Source organism: Eschrichtius robustus, chromosome 6 (genome assembly GCF_028021215.1).
Source record: "Eschrichtius robustus isolate mEscRob2 chromosome 6, mEscRob2.pri, whole genome shotgun sequence".
Taxonomy (NCBI): domain Eukaryota; kingdom Metazoa; phylum Chordata; class Mammalia; order Artiodactyla; family Eschrichtiidae; genus Eschrichtius; species Eschrichtius robustus.
This window is the reverse complement of record NC_090829.1, coordinates 45694228-45717385: the sequence shown is the minus strand read 5'-3', so window position 1 is coordinate 45717385 and position 23158 is coordinate 45694228. Positions and strand designations below refer to the sequence as shown.

The window sequence follows — 23158 nt, the reverse complement described above, 5'->3', positions numbered from 1 at the left end:
GAGTGCCTAGAGCCCGTGCTCTGCAACAAGAGAAGCCACTGCAATGAGAAGCCCAAGCACCACAACGAACATTAGCCCCTGCTAACCGTAACTAGAGAAAGCCTGCACGCAGCAATGAAGACCCATTGCAACCATAAAAAATAAATAAATAAATAAATAAATTTATTAAAAAAAAAAAAATGGAACCACTAACGCTTTCTTCTCATACTATAATTTGTTTGTAACAGTTTTGTGATCTAAATGTGTCATCTTGAAAGTGTCAAGGAGGCATTATTAGAGTGTCTTATTTTTATAAACATCATTAACATTATAAAGTAAAAAACACAAATTTCATGGGAAGAAATGATAGAAAAGTATATCAATAATCTGAAAAATGTTTCATTGAATTAGAGGTCAGTATTAGAAATAGAACATCTTCATAAATAGAAAAAAAAACAAATGTCAAAATATATGAAATAGTGGCCTTCTATAATTGTTTTCTAATTTTTTTAGGTATGATGGAATTTAGTTTGTTTGGAATGTCATATGTAAGTAGCTCTATTCCTTTTCTCTTCATCACTTGTTAATATTAAGAAACAAACTATTAAAATTAATTAAATATAACTGTATTTTAGACTGGAGCAGATATCTGTGGTTTCTTCAACAATTCAGAATATCAGCTCTGTGCCCGCTGGATGCAACTTGGAGCATTTTATCCAAATGCAAGAAATCACAACACTGCATTTACTAGAGTATGTAATTACTGCATTTACTCTCATTCTTTTGCCCCACTAACCTTAAACGTTTTTGAATAGAATTCACCCTTCCTGGCTGATTTCCAGATGAATGTTTTGAATCTCTTTACATTTACTGACGGCATCTGAGCCCATCACTCTGAGAAGTTTCTGACTTGGGTTTTCTTTACATTTGGGGGTTCAAAACTTGGTTAGCTGGCATACTTACTGCTGTTCTATATAATTTTGGATTAGCCAGAAAAAAACATTCCTTCTGGAAATTATTCCAAACCTGGACACAACGATAAAAAAAAAAATCAGTTTCAAACTAAATAATTAGAAAAGTCATTTAAAATCAATGCACAAAATGGGCAGATTTAAAAAGCAAATGTTTTAAAAATGAGTTGAGAAACAGAAAAAAATAAAAGGAAAAGGGAATCATGAAAACTAATTTCTGAGTGGTGACACTACTCTACTATATACTAAACTGGAAGAACTTTTTGAGTGAGGGGGAGACAATAATAAAAATTATGAAAAAGTATAAACAATTGCAAGCAATATCTAAGTAAGTGCTAAATTTTGTGATACTTTCAGTGAAGACGTATAGAAGAAAGATAAATTATCAAAATGCACCTCATGGAAGAATTGTAGACAGAGCTGGTCTTTTAAGGATGGGTTCCAGCCATAGTAACCAAATGGTAGAGCTCATCATGAGTTTTGAATTCTTCATGTCACCATGGGAAATTTTTTGTCAGAATAGAAGGGAGAATTTATATTAGAAAATGAAGAATAAAAATGAAAATCTATACAAGGTTAGAAGGCAGTTTGGGACCACATTTTGGAAAAATTTGAAAGTTGGGCAATAGAGACAACTTGATGGGATAGGAATATTTTAGCAGGAAAACTTTGTCAGTAATGAAATTCAGAAAGCTGTATTGTTGGGAGAGTGAGGCATGAATCAATAAAATCCTGAACAGGGATTCATTCAACAAGAATTCATTGAAAATCCATTATTCAATATTTACAAAATCCCTGCCTTAATGTTTTATATAATGCAGGAAGGATAGAGATAACAGACAATAGACAATTTTATATATATATATATATATATATATATATATATATATATATATATATATATATATATAAAACAGCAGGTACAAATAAATCATATGAGGGAAAACTAGAGTAAGCTAAAATGATAGAGATTTGTGGGTGTTATGGTTTAGAAGGGATGCTCAGGCTGGTCCTCTTGGATGAAGTGACATTAGCATTAGAGCAGAGACTTGAGTTGAGGAAAGCAACAAATTTACATATATGGGGGAGAATTCCAGGTCTGGGGAACAAGTGAAAGACTCCAAGATGTGAATGTGGCTGGAGCTTTTGAGAAGATGAAATGGGAGAGGGAAAGACTGACGAAGTACTTCTGAATAAAAATCTACAGAACTCAACTTAAGTTTAATCATGAGGTAATATAATTGAATTTAGGAATGTATGGTTTAGAATTAAATGCTTGTGTTTTATCATGTTAAAACTGAAATAACGTCAACAAAGTCAGTATGCAACAGATATGATCTTTGCCTTTTCTAACTTGACTTTGAATCTAGTAACAGTAGGATCATATTGATATATAGCTTAATATTTCTTGGACCATTGCACTTTCAAGGTTTTGCCTATTCTAACACTACATGTACCAGTGATAGCAGTGGGTCATCATTCAAACCTTCTTACTACTTAAATCTAGAAAAGTTGGACTCTTCATAGATATGATACCACTCTTAAGGACTCTGCTCCTGTTGATAACAACAAAAAAACCTTTGTGGCAGCCTTGTTTTTTCCCTTGGTATAAATTAGAATATAAAATACTAATCACTCTCCTTATTACTTTTTTTTAGCCAGTAAGTGCAATAACATTTTTTAGAAGCTTTTATCATTCCAGCGTCAATTTTAGTCTTTTTAGCTGGAGAGTATATTCCAGAGCAGACATGGGCATGTTCTTTTTTCTTATCCAACATTAATTAGATCCGCTCTTCCTCCTATACTATGAATTCTTTAGTACCATAACTTATTCATTTCTCATGAGAACACACAATGTGCAGGGTCACCATGATGGGCTCTGCATGTCTGTTTATTTTAATGTACTTATATATAGCATTCTGTTTCTCTCCTAGACTTTTCACGCTACACTGAGCATCTCCACAGTTGACAATGTGTTTGTCACCTATTCAAATGTGAACTGCTCTTTACATATGTTCACCGAAATGAAATCAAGCCATGGACATAATTTGCATTTTCTTATTAAAAAATTAATTATGCTTTCTCTTTCAATTGTATGAGATAGAAATAACTACTCCATAAGATTTTTGTGATGTAGCACATGACAGTGAATTAAATTATGCCTTATTTTTTATTCTTCAAATATGTATTTGAAAATTATGATTTAAACAAGGACAACAGCTTATGGCGCTTTCATTTTGCTTTGTTTCAGAGACAAGATCCTGCTTCCTGGAATGCAACTTTTTCTGAAATGTCAAAGAATATTCTAAATATTAGATACACTTTATTGCCCTATTTCTATACACAGATGCATGAAATTCATGCTCATGGTGGCACTGTTATCCGACCCCTTTTGCATGAGTAAGTGCAAATTTTTTTTCCTATCACAGAGAGAGATAGCTTTCATTTAATTTACTCAATAATCACTTATACTGTCATATAAAACATTTTAAATTGAAAGCTTTTTCATTGTTATTTAAGTGTACATTTTGGGTTAATAAGCATTTACATAAATAAATCTACTAATAAACAGACTAATATATGCCATTAAAAATGAAACACAATTAATCAGTTTTTAAAAAGTAATAATTCTTAGGAATAACTATTGTATACCAGGTATTGTTTGAGAGAATTTACATACCTTATTACATTGAGTGTTTTCAAAAGATCTTGGAAATAAGTAATATTATCTCTGTATTATGGTTGACTTAATTGAAGTTTACAGCAGTTGAGTAAATCCACCATATATAAATGCCTGACTAAAGAAGACCATCCTAACTCCTCCTAGAGGTGTTCTAATTGGGTACCCTAGAACAGTTCTACCATTCTCTGTGACAATTATTTTGGATTTACTCCTTGAAACTCAAACTGATATATGACCAAATATTGAAATTCTATTCTATGGAGTATAGTTGCAAAAATTTTAGCCTGTTCTATTTTTAAGGCAAATACAAGCAATTTCTTATGGATATTACAAAAAAAAAAACCCACACACACATTCAACCATAAATACAAAAAAACCCTTGAAATAATCATGATATACTTAGCTTCTTGTGTGCCCTATATTACCAGAGTAATTGATTGAGGTGATTTGTTAGATTTCACTATTGATAAATCAGTACAAAATAAACAGCTAATACTTACTCAAATTAAACAGTAGTAGCCAAGATAAAATTACCAAAATAATAAGTAGATCAATATGCCTTCTGTTCTAATAATAAAAGATCCAACTTTCCAAGAAAAAGGAAAAAAAAAAAACTTCCTAGATTCAAATTATCCTCTAGTAATTTATTACCATAATCCCTTCTTTATTTCTGGTAACATTTTATTAAACTCTTCCCTCTTTTATTTCTAGAATTTTCCTCTTTGTCTTCTCCCTATTAACTTTCCAGAAGAGCTGGCGTATCAGCACTGGTCTGAGTCCCCAGCCAGAAACATTATTATTAACTATGCAGACTCTTGTCCTGCTGAGAACTTCTGGGTTTTTGTTCCCATGGGAAGTTCATAAAGGAAAAACCCAGCAGTCCAATTTAGCATTAATCTCAGTTTAGAGTGAAACAAAACACAAACAAAAGAACAAAAATAAAAAATGTATACTTCCATTTCAATTAAAGAAAAAATGTGGACATTTAATAGTGACAATTCTCAAACTATAAAAAGCAGACTTTGTTTTTTCAGCCATTTATATCGCAAACTCAGAAACGTATTAACAAATGGAAGAACCTTTAAGGATTTGTAAATTCACTATTCAGTGAGCTTAATTTACATAGGATGTGCAAACTCTTTTTAAAGTTACCAAATTAAGATTCTTATAACACACTTGTCTCACACTTTTCTTCCAGAGTGTTTATAATTCTTGCTTCCTGGTTTGTTGATCTTCTACTAGACAAAGTTAATATTTGAATTTATGTGAGTTCTCCTCAAAGGAGATTTCTCACTCGGTCTTACACATCCATGGCAACTCTGCGCTTTGTTGGAAGGTTTAGTCATGGTCTAGATTTACTTATAAAGTACTGTACTATTGCACACTGAATTCCAAGTGATAAAATTGTCTTTGATTTTTTATGTTTTGATTTTCATTTCAATCCACAAAAGTCCATACTGCAAAATGTGATTTTAATAATTATTTTATGGTATTCAGAAGAGATAAATTTCTTTGATTTAATTTTGTAAATATTTTGTCCAGGTTCTTTAATGAAAAGCCAACCTGGGATATATTCAAACAGTTCCTGTGGGGTCCAGCATTTATGATTACCCCTGTATTGGAAGCTGTAAGTCCTACCACATATTTTTGTTCACAAAATAATTTTTCCATGGTTTATATGTTTTTAATGACTATATCTTTAAATTCCAGTACGCTGACACTGTAGAAGGCTACATCCCTAATGCTCGGTGGTTTGATTACCATACAGTAAGTAGTTAAGGAATTCTGGTGGGTTGACTAAACAGAAATGGGTAACAACTTAATTATAGCCTTTTTATTAATGACATACTTGTTTTCCTTTCCACTTAAAAAGAGCAAGATATTTCTTGCTAATTATATCAGAATCAAATTAACAAACAGTGAAAGAGTTAATTTATTCTGCCATAGTTTCTTGTGTAGTCATTGATTTATTTTACCAAATAAATGTGGAAATTATACAGTATGCACAAAAAGGTCATTGCCCTTTATTAGGTATGCAGAAAGATCATTAAAAGTAATGCAATCCTTTAAAGAATAACGTATATGACAAATCAGGAGTAACTTTTGTGACCCATCAAAAACCCATATATTTTCTTCATGTGAGGACCACAAAAACACGTGGTGGTAAATTACTTTCAAAGCTATCAATAAACTAAGGAATAAGTATATGCTTTAACAACGTGAATTACTGAATAAATGTTTGTGGTTTTATTATTTTTTAAATTAAAAAGTATATTATTTGATTCTATAAATGTGCCCCCTCAAGTACCAATATTGCTGGTGATTCTACTTCTTATTGTTTTGTTCTTTCGTCCAACGCTGTCATTTCCAGGGCAGAGATATTGGTGTCAGAGGAAAATTTCATACATTTGCAGCTCCTTTATATGAAATAAATCTACATGTCCGTGGTGGTTATATTCTACCTTGTCAAGAGCCTGCTCAAAACACATTTTACAGGTAAGTGAAGTGTTCACAGAACTCAGATTAGGTTTTGAGAGAGAGCATGCGAGAATTGTCAAGAACTGGGAAAGGTCTGAGATTTTATCCTACTTCCAAGCTTACAGGTTAGCCTGCCACAGTTTCATGGATTCTGGGTCTGAGACAGAGGTCTTTCTTACTCTTGGCTTAGCAAGAAATATGAGCTTCATGTTTGCTCCAGTTGCCCCTGCCCCCCAAGTCTCATGTGGGTGACATCAAGTGGCCCAGGTGGATACTGCCCACCCAGGAGGTTTATGTCACAGCTAAGGAAGGCAACACTTTGGAAACTCAATCTTTTATAATAGGCTGTAAGCAAAAGCATCCATTCTTTGCTTTGAAGGGAGAAAAACTGTCATTGCTTCTGTATGCAAAATATGTAGAAACTTGAGAAACTCATGGAAAATTGTCCTCCAACATGATAGAATGTTTCCCCGACCAAAATACCAATGGAAACTTAATGTCCTCTGTGTAAACATGCAAAGGTATTGATAAACGAATGTCTTGTATTTTAAATGCCAGTCTCACGTAAGACCTCGTCATTTTTTCTGAGTCTATTTGGAAAGAAATATTATTTACTTTATGAAAATATGTTTTTTAAATGAACTTTTCTGTGAGCTTTAAGGAAACATGGCTCAGAGGGCTTCTCTTTCCTTCTATCTTTTCTGCTCCCCCTTTTCTGTCTCCATCAGTCCTGTGACACATACCAGAACCCACTTTAGTCTATGAAATGTAGATATCCATTGACAAGATCACTACTCCTTTATGCTATTTAAGTCCTCTTCTGTCTGCAGAAGAACCAGACCTATTTGTAGCAACCTTGTCGCATTTAACAATGAAAGGTAACTCAGATTTTCTATCCATTACCATTTATAACTGATCATCTGCTAAGACACCTTATGTGGTATTCTCTCCTTCACAGTCAACAACAACATGTCCTATTTCCATGGATCATGGGTCCATTCTGCCTCCTGTGACTGATGTAAGAGTGAATTTCTGAGACCAGTCATAGAGTCTATTTCCCCTGACCAAATTCCTGGCTTAAACGTTCAGATTCTAGAGGACTCAGTTCTGTTCCTCTTCTCATCTCATGCTGTACCCACTCTTGTGGTGATCTACATGCTGACAGCCCCAGTTGGCATGAATAGACTCTTTCTAGCTTCTGGAGCTACCCAGATCCATTTCTATCAATATTTTACCCTGATGTTAGTTGAAGAGGAGAAAAATGATTATACCTGAGAAATGAGAGTTTCATGGAGGAGACCATTCATAAGTTGTGCCTTGAGGAATCCTTATGTTATGAGAGACGAGTAGAGAGGACATTCTGGGTGTTCTGTGTGTGTGTGTGTGTAAGTGGGTAAAGTAAATAAGATATTGGGTTTAGGTATACCGTTGACCTTTGACCAGCATGAGTTTGAATCACATGGGTCCACTTTTACATGGATATTTTTCAGTAGTAAATAGTACAGTACTACTCAGTCCATGGTCGGTTGAATCTGCGGATGCAGAGGAACTGTGGATACTTGGATACACATTGTTCATTGGTCAACTGTATATACAGGGTAGAATGAAATTTGTGAAACTCTTTTAATCTTATTTTAAGTATGACAGGAAATTGTGGGTTAAACCAGATTTTAATGTTGCTAATAAGATCTACTTATCTTTTACCTCAGTGACTATGAATTGAAATACATATATACATACATGTTAAGACATGCTAATACCTGTACATGGAAAATATAAAGTTGCTCTGGAGATTTGAACTCTAGATATTCTGGATATTTTAGGAGACTTCCATAGCAGTATAACCTTCAACATTTGTGATTGGAAAAGGCAGATAGCTAAGCATAATTTGTCTGAGAAATCCTTCCATAGCAATATGAGGCTGTCAAACCAAGCTTGTATACTGAGCATGGAAGCAGATATTTAGTTCATAGATAGGCCTATTGTAGGCACAAGCTTCGGAAGTACTGTCCAATCCAAGGAAAAGACTTGCAATTCTGGCTACTCTTCACATTCTTATTAACAATTGCCAATGATAATTAAGTGATTTATATACGGAAATGTGAGGAAGGCTTAAGTCATATGAGATTAAAACATGCTATTGAAACAGCTTTATGTTAATGGTCAATGACAGGATTATCAGAGAGAAGAATAAATAAATATATCAATAAACTTAATATGGTTTTAGTTATAAAGGAGGCCACTTCTGATTTGTTACAGTAGGTGAATCCTTGATAGCAAAGAAATGCATGATATTTTCTATTAAATATGAAGGGTTTTATGGTTTATATAATTTCCATTAACTCATTAAAAAAGGAAAATCCTTTTATTTTCTTTGCCTAAAACAGTCTGTGTTCCTTTGGACACTTACATGGATGTCATATCATTACAAGAAATATGCTACTCTATAAACCTTGGTAAAATTGTATTTCTTTCTTATAGTCGAAAAAATTACATGAAGCTCATTGTTGCTGCAGATGATAATCAGATGGCACAAGGATCTCTCTTTTGGGACGATGGAGAGACTATAGGTAAGTGTTCCATTTAGGAGATAAATATAGCTGATAACATACATATTATCTCACGTTACTTTTTTGTTACCTATTATTGTACTTTGGAAGCTGAATAAAAAGCCAATAATATTATTCAAAGCTAAAATAATTTAATAAATAGTTGAATCAACTTAAAAAATAGACTTCCAAATATTTAAAGACTTTCTTCTTATCCTGAATATATTTAATCCCTGTGATCAATGTCTAGATGGCAAAGAGTTTTGTGTGGGCAGGGATGATATATTGATCACCTTTGTATTCCCAGAAGTTAGCCCAGTGCTGTTCGCATAATAGACACTTAGTACGTGTGAGGTCAATTGAGCTGAAAAACCACGTTCCCATGCGCACATATTGATGCACAAAGGATGCCTCTAAAACATGAGAGAGTTCAGAAACAAAACTCAAACTTGTTCTCTGTGCTTTATGGCTATAGCTTTTGTTTTGTTTTTGTTTTTGTTTTAATATTCAGCAGTTTTTTACATGAAAAACGTAAAGATTTAAACTTAAATCTTTGTTTACTCCATGGTTATTCCTCAAAATCAGACTGAACTACTAAACTTTTAGCAGTGCGTGCTCTGCTACCTGGGATAGTTTGTAAAGAATGCATATTCTGGGGCCCATCCAAATTCCATTAATCTGGGAAGAGGCCCAGGAATCTGCCTTTGAGTAAAATGCCCGCAGGTCATTATTATGCTGTTAAATAAACACTGTTAGAGGATTAGGTTTACTGACTGCCATTAGTAGTGCCAGCTCTGCTAGATGGGACTTCTGAGCATTCTCTTGACACAAATCTTTGTCTTAAAAACTAACATCTGTGTGGAGCTGTATGGCAGTTCACTGCAATTTAAATAAATTATCCATAGATGAGAGATTTTTCATTAATAGCAAAGACATACATCTTTCATCTTTTCAGGTAAATCATAGTTAATATTCTGCAAACATAATAAATAGGAATTTATTAGTGAGTAAAGCATATCAGAAAGTGATATAAGAATCATATGGTAATAAGCAAGACTCAAAAATAAAATTCCTCTTGCTAGTATTTTGTGATTTAGAAGGTGAAGAACTCAACTGCTATTAGTTAAAATCATATGTTTTCAGAGCCCTGAACTTCATTAATACATTAAGGGAGGTTCTAAAAAGTTTGCAACCTTTCTGCCTCACTGGGCCCAGCAAGAGGCACCTTGAATTTGCCTACAATTTCCCAGGGATGCAAAGTTAAGTTATACATAATTTGCATGCTTGTCTTGGGATATTTGAATCTTACTATCTAATAAATTGAGTTAATTCGTTTTAACAGTAAGGGGGACAAATCTTCTCTTAGAATTTTTTTTTTTTTTTCCAGCTCTTTCTATCGAACTAAGATAGCAGATGAAAGAACTTGGTATAACCTTTACCCTATTGAAGTTTCATGGCAGATTTTTTGTTTTATCACTGGAAAGTAACTGAACATAATTCATATATTTCTCTCTGTTCTCTTCATGCAAGCATACAAAATTGTTCTGGCCCATTATATCTACTTTTTTGGTTCTATTTCATAATCTCAGTGTATTTGTTATAATTAAGTATAAAGATCTCAACTAATCCCCTGAAATTTCTTGAGTGAACAGCAGAAACAATACATAACAAATGCTTAGAGTCTCTGGATTTATTAGGTCAGAATCTCCAAAGAAGTCTTCTCTCACAGCAAGCCTGCCAACCTACTCGATAAACTAGGTGATATCTAAATGATTTCCTCTTTTAAGTACATTTAAAATTTATGGAATACTATTGAAATCATAGAAATACGTCTTGGTGGGCTCCAAGGAGCTCCAGTACTTTATGTCTCAGCACAGAAAGAATTAAACGAGAGGCAAAATGATAGATAAGAAATGATTTATTAGAATAGGATGCTTGTGAGGTTTACAAGCAGGCAGGCAAGAGGGTGCCACGCAGAGAACTTAGTGGGCTACAGTTTTATAATCAAAGGAAAAGTGGGGAGGGGGAGAAGACCACCTTCTTCCTCATTCTTGAATAGATGTCAAGCTTCCTTCATGGGGCGGGGAAGTTTTCTTGTCCCTACATGGTCAATCCGGGACTGTCATGGCACAGTGGAAATGAGCAAAAAGGCAGTAACATATACTAAAATATGGTAAATCATCTCATGTTTCAGTATAATGTCACCTTTTCCTTATATTTTTTTGTTTTTAGTGTGGTCAGAGAAGCATGTCCTAGGAATCATTAACTTACTGACCTCACTGGGCAGGATGTGGGTCTCATTCCACCATAGTTTTACTGTTTTGGGGCATGTCTCATGCTTATGCTGTATGGTTTTGTTGCTAAGCAAGCCTGCTTGATTTTGTGGTTAAGCAAACCTACTCTCTTGAGTGATCACTAACTTACAGGTTTTTTTCCTTTACTTACAATCCCCTACTGGAATTAACTATTTAATCACCTACTTGGTCCCTTTACTCTGTCCCAATCACTATTATTTGTAGACATATTTTTTCTCTCAAAAAAAAAATCAAAAATAAAGCAAAATAAACTTATTCTGAATGTGTATACATTAAGTAAATTTTGACTGTTCTAGCTAATGAAATTGTAGCTTAGTAAAATATTAATTTGTCCTACTCATCTTAGTGAAATAGACATATGTCTACTCTGGACTAAGTTCATATGTGGTATCTTTCTCTTATTCATTAAAAACAGCAAAACAGCAAAACCATTCATATCCTCTTAATAGCTTCACTTTTGTTTTCTTTTATCTCATTGATGTGTACTTTAAAAATTGCTCTTAAAAACTTAAGCTATAATTATGTATTTTAAATTAAGACTAAAAATTTTGCCTCAAAATGCATATTAAATGAGCGATGTATACATTAATATATACAGAGAAAGTTTGGGACAGAATATCATTTAATTTTAGTATAGGCACAATTAGTCTCAAATTAAGTAATTTTTTTTCCGAGAATTAATGAATATAATACTGGCATATATAAGTGGAAAAGAGAATTAAAATTTGTTGCTTTTTCAATGTTATCCTAATACTTGTTTTAGTCATGCATTTGACTCTACTTTTGCCTTTCTGTCTTACACGTTTGTTTGGTTTTACATATGACACAATCATAGAAGTCAGAGAAAAGTGGACATAAGTCTAGACTTGATAATAATTAGTTGTTTCACTTTTGGCCATTTATTTAACTTTTCTTTTCCTCTTTTATACAGTGAGAGTAATAATAATACATATCTCTTACAGCATTGTGATAAAGTACTTAGATTTTGACAAATACTAAATAATAAATTTTAGTTCTAAGATTATTTTTTAAATTGATTTTAAATTTGGCAAGATTACATCGTATTTAAAGAGCTGGGTATAAAGCCTATGTTTTATCAGTTTGATTTCAGTTGACCTGTAATAATCTCTCACAATTGAATATTTTTCTCAAATGACACTAGGATAAGTTACCATCATGTTCTCTTTTCTTTATAATATTATTTTATTGTCAGTCATTGAGGTGGCCAGTAAGTGTCCATGACTATCACACCCAATTCTCTTTATTCTTACACTTCTTCCACCCTCCCAGAGCTATGTGAAGGTGATTTTAGATGTGTCACTGCTTTAGTGTTACTCTCCTACATACAAGCAGGCACACACCAACTTACCCATCCATCTAGTACCCTCTCTGGTGACTCATCCTTCATATTTCAGTGCTCCTTGGACTGTGTTCAAATAAGATATATAAACTTAGAGAAAACTAAATATACATTGATGGCATTTGGTACGCTTTTACTATGAAAGAAAAGCAAAATATACAGTACTAGTATTTACTATTGCTCTTCTTTGGAAATATAAATACATCACTCTTTTTTTTTTCTCTATAGACACCTATGAAAGAGACCTATATTTCTTTGTACAATTTAATTTAAACAAGGTATGTAGTCACTACAGATCATTTATTTGCAATTGTGTTAAATAATATTTGAAGTTTTATGCTGTATTTTACATTTACATATTTTATATATATTATATAACATACCTCTTTGCAAATATATGAATAAACAATTTGCTATACTATGAAATACATTTTGGTTAACAGATATATGCTTTTTAAAGATTTAATTGCTTTTGCTAGATGAAGGGTTTAATTTCTTTTTCTTTGTCTTTATAGACCATCTTAACAAGCACTATACTGAAAAATAGTTACATAAACAAAAATGAAATGCGGCTTGGATACATCCATATATGGGGGAAAGAAAAGTCTCCTGTTAGTGAGGTTAATCTTGTATATAATGGAAATAAAGAGTCTGTTAACTTTGAAAACCCAGACCTGGAGGTAAGTGACGTAAGAAAATGTTTATTTTTAAATGGAGCTATTCAAAATGTCTACATGAATGTCTTGTATTTCTTAGCCCTGAAGAAACATAATTATGGGTCAACTATTACTTCCTTGTTTATTTATTTTCATTAAACATCCATATCTATTTCCATATTATCCTTGGTAACATATAAATCAACCTAACGGCATCTATTTTATAATTGTTCTGATATAATCAAAGCAAAATTAAATTTACATTAAATCTCTAAATCATTTTCATCCCTCAAAACCTAATACTTTTCAAAACCAAAATGTTCATAGTTGAACATTTAATATGTCTTAGATAAAATATGCTTGAAAATTCTTGCAAAATTAATAGAATTGTCTATTAGCATCTATGAATAATTTGACATAGAGCTGTATGAGGATATGATTTACACATTAAAGAAGGAGTCAGGATTCTTATGTTAAAATCCCTTTGCCGCTACTAACGAGCTTTTTACTTTGAATAAATAATTTCAGGACTTCTTTTTCCTTACAATTAAGTAAGAATATGCAAGTAAACAACCTCTTAAGTTCCTTCCAGTCTTAAATTCTGTGAAAGTAGATTTCAAATAACATATATTCTGGAAGCCAGCTAACTGTTTTAAGTGTTTGATCCAAGTTTAAGGCTACATCTGCACTGCTAAAACTTTGAGTGTGTGTACACATACCTGTTTGTGTTTAAAGTTGAATAAAAGCAACTAGCTTTTTATCAACTAAACACTTCAGATGACTTTAACTTACAAAATAGCTAGTTGTTTGTCTGACTACAACTTAAAAAATAATAACTGTATCTTGGACACAATCTTAGGTTTTCATAAATTGTACAAGATGTAGAACAAGAGTTGAACAGCACCTGAGAAGCCATTTCTTCCAGTTGAAATTTAACATCTGTCCTATTGTTATTGCTGTTCTGTAGGCAATCAGAATTTCCCCTTTAATATGAAACTATTTCTTAATTACTACTTTGGCATTAAAATACTTCTATTTCTTTAAATTCTATCAAGGTTGGAAAATTAAAGTTTTATATATTTAATGACCTTCCATGGTAAAATAAAAGTTGATAACCCACCACCTCACCCCCATTTTTCTTCTTTTAAAATTTCACCTGTTTATAAAATTCCAAAGTAAGGGAATCAATGATTTAGTCCAGTGGTCTTATATGGCAAACTAAGAAACTGAATCCTTAAAAAGGAAAATTAAATCCTCGGGAATAAATAGTCAATGATTATCAATCATAAATAGAAATCAGTTTTTTTTGAACAGCCCAGTATTCAATGAGATTAAAGAACACTGGTTTTCCTTACATATTTTCTTGTTCTTATTTACTACAACAATGGTGAACAATAAAGCTCACCATTTTTACTATAAAAGGAAACTAAATACAGTCAGCTGAACAAGGTCAAATAAGATATTTTAACATATCAAGTATTATTTCAAGTTAATTTTGACCAAATACTTGGCATAAAAAACACCACTTATAAAGAAAAGTTCATTCCACTGCTTTCAAATACATTCACAAAGAATTTTAAGTATTAAGAATAAATTGTTTACATGGTTCATTATCTCAATGATTCCAAAAGAAGATATTAATTTTACTAACAAAGGAGTAGTCCCTTCTAAGTGTATTTAAATAAAACAAATATTTGTAAGCATCTACTGTTTTCTGAGTTTTTATAGATATATGGGAAAAGGAGGGAGTAGTCAAATTCTTTTTCTATTTTGGTTGCCCTTTCCATGGGTATAGGAATTATATGCAAAGGACATTTAACTGCTCTATCAATACAATTTTTAAAACACTTTCCTAGCAGCAATTATGCCTAGTTGCCATCTGTATAGGTATTAAATTCTATGTGAGGTACTCCTTGTTTTTCACTTTTGATATAAAGGAACTAAGTTAGGTTTTGGTGTAAGATGGATCAGTTTCAAACCTGAGTAACAGATAATAAAAAAATTATTTACCTTTTACCTTTTAAACTCTTCTATTATGAAGCGTGGGAAATAAATCCTAAGACGCTGTGTTTTAGTAAAGAATACATTTTATACATTCCCCAGTGACTGTTTGGTATTTGTTTAGCAGTAAAGAAATGTTGGTTTTCTTCTTCTCTTGCATATTTGATGACTGAATTCAACTTTCTGAGCTAAGGCACTGAGAGTCATGTGAGTCTACTGGAGCAATGGAAAAGTCTAATGAAATTGACATATTGTAAAAATATTACAGATGATTGTTTGAGTACAGTGGCTTAATTGGTCACCTCCACACTTAGTCCCTATATGGTCTGACAGAGATTCTCTCCAGTGAAAGAAAGTAACATGCACAGTGAAATCACTGGCAATAAATTCAGCATCTCAAAGCCCTTTAAGATTGATGTAAAAGAAAACATATTTCTAAAATCTAAGTTTTGTCTCTAGCTGACTGGATAATATTTGAGGGCAGAATGCATAGAGATCTATGTAGTGCAATTATGAATAACTACATATTTAGGAGTCATGGAGAAAGAATAAAGTAGTAGATATAAGATAATTGGTTAATAGTCTCAGTTTTTAGTTGTATTTTGACAACCATTCTCCCTCTCTGAGACTTATTTTCATCATCTGTATAACGGGTGGGTTGGGTGAGACTATTACTGAAATGGTTGTGAACTCTCTGGAATAAAAATTAATCAAAATGGAAAAGAAAAACAAGCTATACCTGTTTACTAATAGACCATTTATTTATGGAATTAGTTTTTGTTAAAAAACCAGTTCTGGTTAAACAATTAATTACCATTTTATTTTTTTTTAGATATTAAACATTGATCTAAGACAGAATAACGTTACTCTAGATGAGCCAATAGAAATTAACTGGTCATGAAGATCACCATCAGTCCCAGTTGTCAACGAGAAGTTAACATCTGGATTTAAGTTTCACCATACTTATTTACTTATTCACCCTAATTATTTACCCTCTTCATTTGTTTCTTATATTGTGTAAAATGTGATTTTCATAACATCTATCTAAAGTTATTGCACAGTGTACAATATTAATACTGATTTTATAATATTAATGTGGCCTTGATTCAATGTTTTAACATATTTAGAAGAATTTAATAGTTCTAGTTACTCTTGCTAAGTATCAGCTAAAACTGTATACTAGTTATTAAATATATATGTGTGTGTAATTAAGGTACAGTTAAAACAGGTGATTTTTAAATTAAGCAAAATTTTTATGTAATTTTATATATTTTCTTCAATGTTTAGTAGATATAAGTTATGTACCAATAATTGTCATCAGATTTAATTATTTCTTAGTGTGTACATTTAATTAGAAAAGAGAAAATAAATATATATATATAAGTACATACAGTGTACATTTTAAAAAATTTTCCAAAAGAAAATTATCTTGGTTTGGGTTGCTATAACAATTTACCATAGAATGAATGGCTTAAACAATAAATATATATTTCTAACAGTTCTGGAGCCTGGGAAGTTTGAGATCAGGGTACCTGCAGATTTGGCGGCTGGTGAGGTCCCTCTTTCTGCTTTGCAGACAGCCAAATTCTCCTTGTGTCCTCACATGGCACAAAACAAAGAGAAAGGATGCAAGCTCTCTGATGTCTCTTCTTCTAAGACACTAATTCCATTAATGAGGGCTCCACATGCATGACTCTGTATGTACCAAAGGCACATCTCCAAATACCATCACACTGGTGATTAGAGATTCAACATATGAATTTGGAAAGGGGGGACACAAACTTCAGTCCATAACAAAAGTCCAAATTTCTTCTTCTAACTTTGTTTTATGGATAGGAGAAAAAAATATTACTATCTATTCTATTTAGTTAGTTGAATAAATCATCCTAGCTCATTCATTATGGTTGGAGGAGTCTCTAAGTCATGGCCTAAAATAGTAATCATTGATATTTTTTTAACACTTAAGTTGCTTTGAATTTACTTAATCAACTAATATCTGTAACTTGATATAATTCTTTCCTAATTAGAATATTAGAATATTGTTATAATGAAATATTTAAGACAATTCATAACTCAGAATACAAGGACCACGGAAAAATAAAATGATAATTATGGCTATAATCAAAAACACAAGAAACAAGTGTTGGTGAGGATGTGGATAAAAGGGAACTCTTGAGGACTGTTGGTGGCAATGTACATTGGTGCCACCGCTATAGAAAACAGTTTTGAGTTTCCTCAAAAAATTAAAAATAGAACTACCATGTGATCCAGCAATTCTATTTCTAGGTATTTGCCTGAAGAAAATGAAAACACTAACTCAGAAAGATATATGTGTCACCAATATTTATTGAAGCACTATTTACAATAGCCAAGATATGGAAACAACCTAAGTGTTCATCAATGGGTGAATGGATAAAGAAGGTGTGGTACCTATATACAATGGATATTATTCAGCTATAAAAAAGAATGAAATGTTGCCATTTTTGACAACATGGATGGAGTTTGAAAGCATTATGCTAAGGGAAATAAGTCAGAAAGAGAAAGACAATACCATATGATAGCTCTTATATGTGGAACCCAAAACAAAAACAAATAAAAAACAAACAAGCAAACAAAAAACTCATTGATATAGAGAACAGATTAGTAGTTGCCAGAAGCAGGGCTGGGGAATGGGAGAAATGGGTAAAGAGAGTCAAAAGATTAAAAAATGAATAAATAGGGGCTTCCTTGGTGGTGCAGTGGTTGAGAATCTGCCTGCCAATGCAGGGGACACGGGTTCGAGCCCTGGTCTGGGAAGATCCCACATGCCGCGGAGCAACTAGGCCCGTGAGCCACAACTACTGAGCCTGCACGTCTGGAGCCTGTGCTCCGTAACAGGAGAGGCCGCGATGGTGAGAGGCCCGGGCACCGCGATGAAGAGTGGCCCCCGCTTGCCGCAACTGGAGAAAGCCCTCGCACAGAAACGAAGGCCCAACACAGCCAAAAATAAATAAATAAATAAATAAATAATTTTTTTAAATGAATAAATAAATAAAATTAGAATATCGTTATGGTAACTCAGAATACAAGGACCAGGAAAAACAATAATGATAATGACAATAGTAATAATAATGAAGTTTACTTCCAAGAAATATTATAACAATTAAGGGGAATTGACAAGCAGATTATAAACTAGAAAACCAGATGCTGAGAAGAAATCCAGTCATTACAGATGATATTATAAATGAGTGCAGTCGTTTTTGGAGGGCAATAATGTCATTCGTATTCAGTAAAATTTTGTATTTTCCCTTTGACCCAGGGTTCCACCTTGAGATAGTCTCACAGAAGTGCACAAAGAAGTATGCACAAGCACACTCACTCCTCATTGATGAAAAAAAAAAAAAAAATCATTGACCGCTGTCAGTTTAGAGTTAGCTTGGTCCTAAAGATTAGGCTGTGGTGTTTTTCTGTGAAAATAAGTACTTTCACAGAACACTTAACATCAGACAAGTTCATCTGTAACCACAATGGAACAAGACAATAAAAAGACCACTCCATAAACATTTTGAGAACAGAAAACAATAGAAAGACTCTCCAAACCACAAAATACCAAACACCTGCTTCTCTAAGTTAATATGAGTGACTTGCTTTTTTTACAATTGCAGCTTTAGTCCTACTCCATTCCTTCCACCTCCAGAAAAATAAATTAATTAAAAAAGTCATTAACACAAAGGCATCAACTTTGACTATGGTATCCAAGAAGTAGAGATAGTGTCTATCCTGGTAGTTCTCCTAATGACAATATCCTATATGGGACCTAAGTCACTTTGCAAAAATAAATTTTGGTCCCCATAATGAAATATTAATTAAAACATATCAGCTTTAAATATATGCCTAACTGGTTCAATGTAATTATTACTAAAGCAATTGTTATTTTGTTTTCAATGTCATGCTTTATATATGAGAGTGTGAAGGCTTCTAGGTATACATTTTAAATGGGAATGATAAGTTACTTACAGCTATCCATATAAAAATGAGATTTTTATACTTTGTCTCCTAAACAACCTGAGGCTGTCTATGCCTTTGTTCTATGCCACCACTCTTTCTCCTTATAATATCTCTAATAGACCCACTAAATTTTCCTTGCCTTTTCCAGGCAAGGAGGAACTAACTTACCTTAGGGAACTTCAGGGTATCAAAACAACTTCCCCTATAATAGTATCCTATTGCTGTGTTAAAAAATTATTACAAATTTAGCAGCTTAAAACAACTCATTCATTATTTCACAGTTTCCAAGAGTCAGGAGGCAGGTCATGGCCCAGCAGACTGCTCTGCTCAGGGTCTCAGTGGCTGAAATCAAGAGTTGACTGGGTTATGTTATCATTTGAGACTACACTGGGGAAGAATTTACTTCCAAACTTTCTTAGATTGTTGGTAGTCTTTATTTCCTTGCATTAGAAGGACTGAGGACCTGCCTTCTTGGTGGTTGTCAGCTACAGGTTGCACTCAACTTCTAGATGTTGCCCTCACCTCCTAGAGGCCACCCATAGTTCCTTGCCATGTATGTTTCCTTAACATGGCACTTAGTCAAGGCAGCAAGAAGAATCTCTGGAGTGAGTCTGCTAACAAAATAGAGCAGGGGTCCCCAACACCCGGGCCGCAGATTGGTAGGAACCGGGCCACACAGCAGGAGGTGAGCGGCGGGAGAGCCAGTGAAGCTTCATCTGCTGCTCCCCATCGCTCTCATTACCACCTGAACCATCCCCACCCCACCCCCTCCACCCCGTGCATGGAAACATTGTCTTCCATGAAACCAGTCCCTGGTGCCAAAAATTGGGGGACCGCTGAGATAGAGTATTATATAACATAACATAATCATGGGAGTTACATCTCATCAAACTTGTCATATTCTATTTATTAAAGGAATTGGCAGGTTCTATTCACACTCAAAGGGAGGAAATTACACAAAAGCATGAACACCAGAAGGTGATGATTATGGGAGCCACCTTAAATTCTGTCTGCTCCATCCCCAAACTTACGCATGTGCCAAACAGAACACAATCAGACGGATAAAATAGCTCACTATCAGAAATAAGGCTCCATGGGCTTCCCTGGTGGCGCAGTGGTTGAGAGTCTGCCTGCCGATGCAGGGGACACGGGTTCAAGCCCTGGTCTGGGAAGATCCCACGTGCCGCGGAGCAACTGGGCCCGTGAGCCACAACTACTGAGCCTGCGCGTCTGGAGCCTGTGCTCCGCAACGAGAGAGGCCGCGACAGTGATAGGCCCGCGCACTGCGATGAAGAGTGGCCCCCGCTTGCCGCAACTGGAGAAAGCCCTCGCACAGAAACGAAGACCCAACACAGCCAAAAATAAATAAATTAATAAATAAATTAAAAAAAAAGAAATAAGGCTCCACCAAGGATTCTAAAAACAATAGACCAAAGACAATTATGTCTGTACCTGACAAACCATGGCAAGCACTATAATAATCAATTAACAGTATTTACTGAGTATTAACTACACACAAAGATGTATAAGACATCATATTGGCATTTGGAAACAAATTTCAGGTGAAGACAAAAGCTTAGCATGAACTGACAGTCAGTCCCTCATTCCATAAAAACCCACCTATATTAGCAATACTAAAAAAAAAAAAAAGTTCAAAATGAGTATTATGCAAGTGTCCATCAACAGATGAGTGAATAAAAAACATGTGGTATACATATTTACAATGAAATATTACTCAGCCATAAAAATGAATGAAAATTTGCCATTTGCAACAACAGGGATGGACCTAGAAGGTATTATGCTTAGTGAAATAAGTCAGACAGAGAAAGAAAAATACTGGATGTTATCACTTATATGTGAAATCTAAAAAATAAAAATAAATAAATAAATATAACAAAACAGAAACAGATTCATAGGTATCACAGAACAAACTAGTGTTTACCAGTGGGAGTAGGGATAGGGGGAGGGGCAATATAGGGTTAGGGGATTAAGAGGTACAAACTACTATGTATAAAATAGGTAAGATAACAAAGACATATTGTACACCACAGGGAATATAGCCAATATTTAAATAACTCTAAAAGAAGTGCAATCTATAAAAATATTGAATCACTGTGTTGTAAAAATGAAACTAATATAACTTTGCACATCAATTACACTTTCATAAAAAAATAAGTATTCTGAAATTAAAAACTGTTACACTAAATATGTAATATGCTCAAATTATGATTCTTTATCTACCCAAATTAACTTTATGAGATTTATGTTCTTGCCAGTGATACAGTATGCTAGAGAATGGAGGTTCCTTAAAAAACTAAAAATAGAACTACCGTATGACCCAGCAATTCCACTACTGGGCATATACCCTGAGAAAACCATAATTCAAAAAGACACATGTACCACAATGTTCATTGCAGCACTATTTACAATAGCCAGGATATGGAACCAATATAAATGTCCATCAACAGATGAATGGATAAAGAAGATGTGGCACATATATACAATGGAATATTACTCAGCCATAAAAAGAAACAAAACTGAGTTATTTGTAGTGAGGTGGATGGACCTAGAGTCTGTCATACAGAGTGAAGTAAGTCAGAAAGAGAGAAACAAATACCGTAGCTAACACATATATATGGAATCTAAAAAAAAAAAAAATTGTACTGATGAACCTAGTATCAGGGCAAGAATAAAGATATAGACATAGAGAGTGGACTTGAGGACACGGGGCGGGATGGGGAAGCTGGGGCGAAGTGAGAGCAGCATCAACATTTGTACACTACCAAATGTAAAATAGATAGCTAGTGTGAAGCAGCAGCATAGCACAGGGAGATCAGCTCAGTGCTTTGTGATGACCTGGAGAGGTGGGATGGGGAGGGTGGGAGGGAGGCTCACGGTGGGTGGGGATGTAAGGATGTATGTGTGCATGTGGCTGATTCACTTTGTTGTACAACAGAGACTAACACAGTATTGTGAAACAATTATACTCCAATAAAGATCTATTAAAATTAAATAAATAAAAATTTTTGTTTTATTTTTTTATTTTATTTGTTTATTTGTTTAATTTTTGAATTTAATTTATGTTTTTTATACAGCAGGCTCTTATTAGTTATCTATTTTATACATATTAGTGTATACATGTCAATCCCAGTCTCCCAATTCATCACACCACCACCACCACCCCCCGCCACTTTCCCCCCTTGGTGTCCATACGTTTGTTTTCTACATCTGTGTCTCTAAAATAAATAAATAAATATTTTTTTTTTAAAAAGAGAGAATAGTATAGACGACAGGTTTAGAAATGTTGTCCCCTAAAGAACCCTAACATTTCTGTGGAGGTTTCTCCAAATAAACGGAAAGAGAGATTTAGCAGGCCAAGTCCCCTAGCCCATTCTCACTTTACCCATGTTAGCTCTGGTATATGTGACTTATGCACTTGGCTACCCAATAAGCTAAAGTCGGGCATCGAACAGATTTGAGTTTGAATTCTAGTTCCAACACTTAATAGTGTGATGTAGAATCTGCTGCATAATTTTAGCTATCCTCATTATCCATACATAGTGATTAGTGGCTACATTTCAGATCACAAAAGTTATATATATGATGTAGAAAATACATGGTATTCACGATCTTCCCTAGTGGTTCACAAAATCAATGTTACAAATCTGATTTAAGGGCTAAGAAGAGTAACTTGGGGATGATTACATCAAGGAGAATTTGCAGTAATACAAAACAAAATAGCCCATATCTTTAAAAGTCATATATTTTTTATTTTAAGCCCCTCTTCAGTCTATTATCTCCACTCTACTTTTGTTCAGGTCACCATTGTTTCTAACCTGGAAACAGTTTTTAGACCCTCTTAAATATTTATTATTGCTTCCACTCTCATCTCCTCTAATCTTTCCCAGTTATGACATACTACAAAAAAAAATCTAAGATACAAATCTTATCATTTTATTTTCTTTAATGATTCCCCTCAAATAAAATCCAAAGTTCTTACTATCAAATACAAGGCTATAACTGAATGGGAAAAAAAAAACTGTAAAGTTCTACTAAATATTTTGGACAGATATACCTTATTTTTGATAAAGAGGTTTAATTTTAACCTAATCTCCCACCCTCATTTTGTTTCTTCCCCACCTCATTACCTAGAATGTTGCTTCTTTCTGTCTTATTCTT

General features: G+C 33.6%; 1 protein-coding gene across 1 annotated transcript in view; it reads left to right on the top strand.

The window, feature by feature from the left end:
- Positions 1-15893, top strand: part of SI (sucrase-isomaltase) — a 98400-nt gene extending 82507 nt beyond the window's left edge. The window contains exons 38-47 of the mRNA XM_068547390.1: positions 493-527; positions 615-731; positions 3202-3350; positions 5176-5260; positions 5344-5400; positions 6005-6129; positions 8593-8681; positions 12564-12613; positions 12851-13015; positions 15825-15893. Coding sequence (XP_068403491.1) covers positions 493-527; positions 615-731; positions 3202-3350; positions 5176-5260; positions 5344-5400; positions 6005-6129; positions 8593-8681; positions 12564-12613; positions 12851-13015; positions 15825-15893 — 941 coding nt within the window. The remainder of the gene's footprint in view (positions 1-492; positions 528-614; positions 732-3201; positions 3351-5175; positions 5261-5343; positions 5401-6004; positions 6130-8592; positions 8682-12563; positions 12614-12850; positions 13016-15824) is intronic.
- The last annotated feature ends 7265 nt before the right edge of the window (positions 15894-23158 follow it).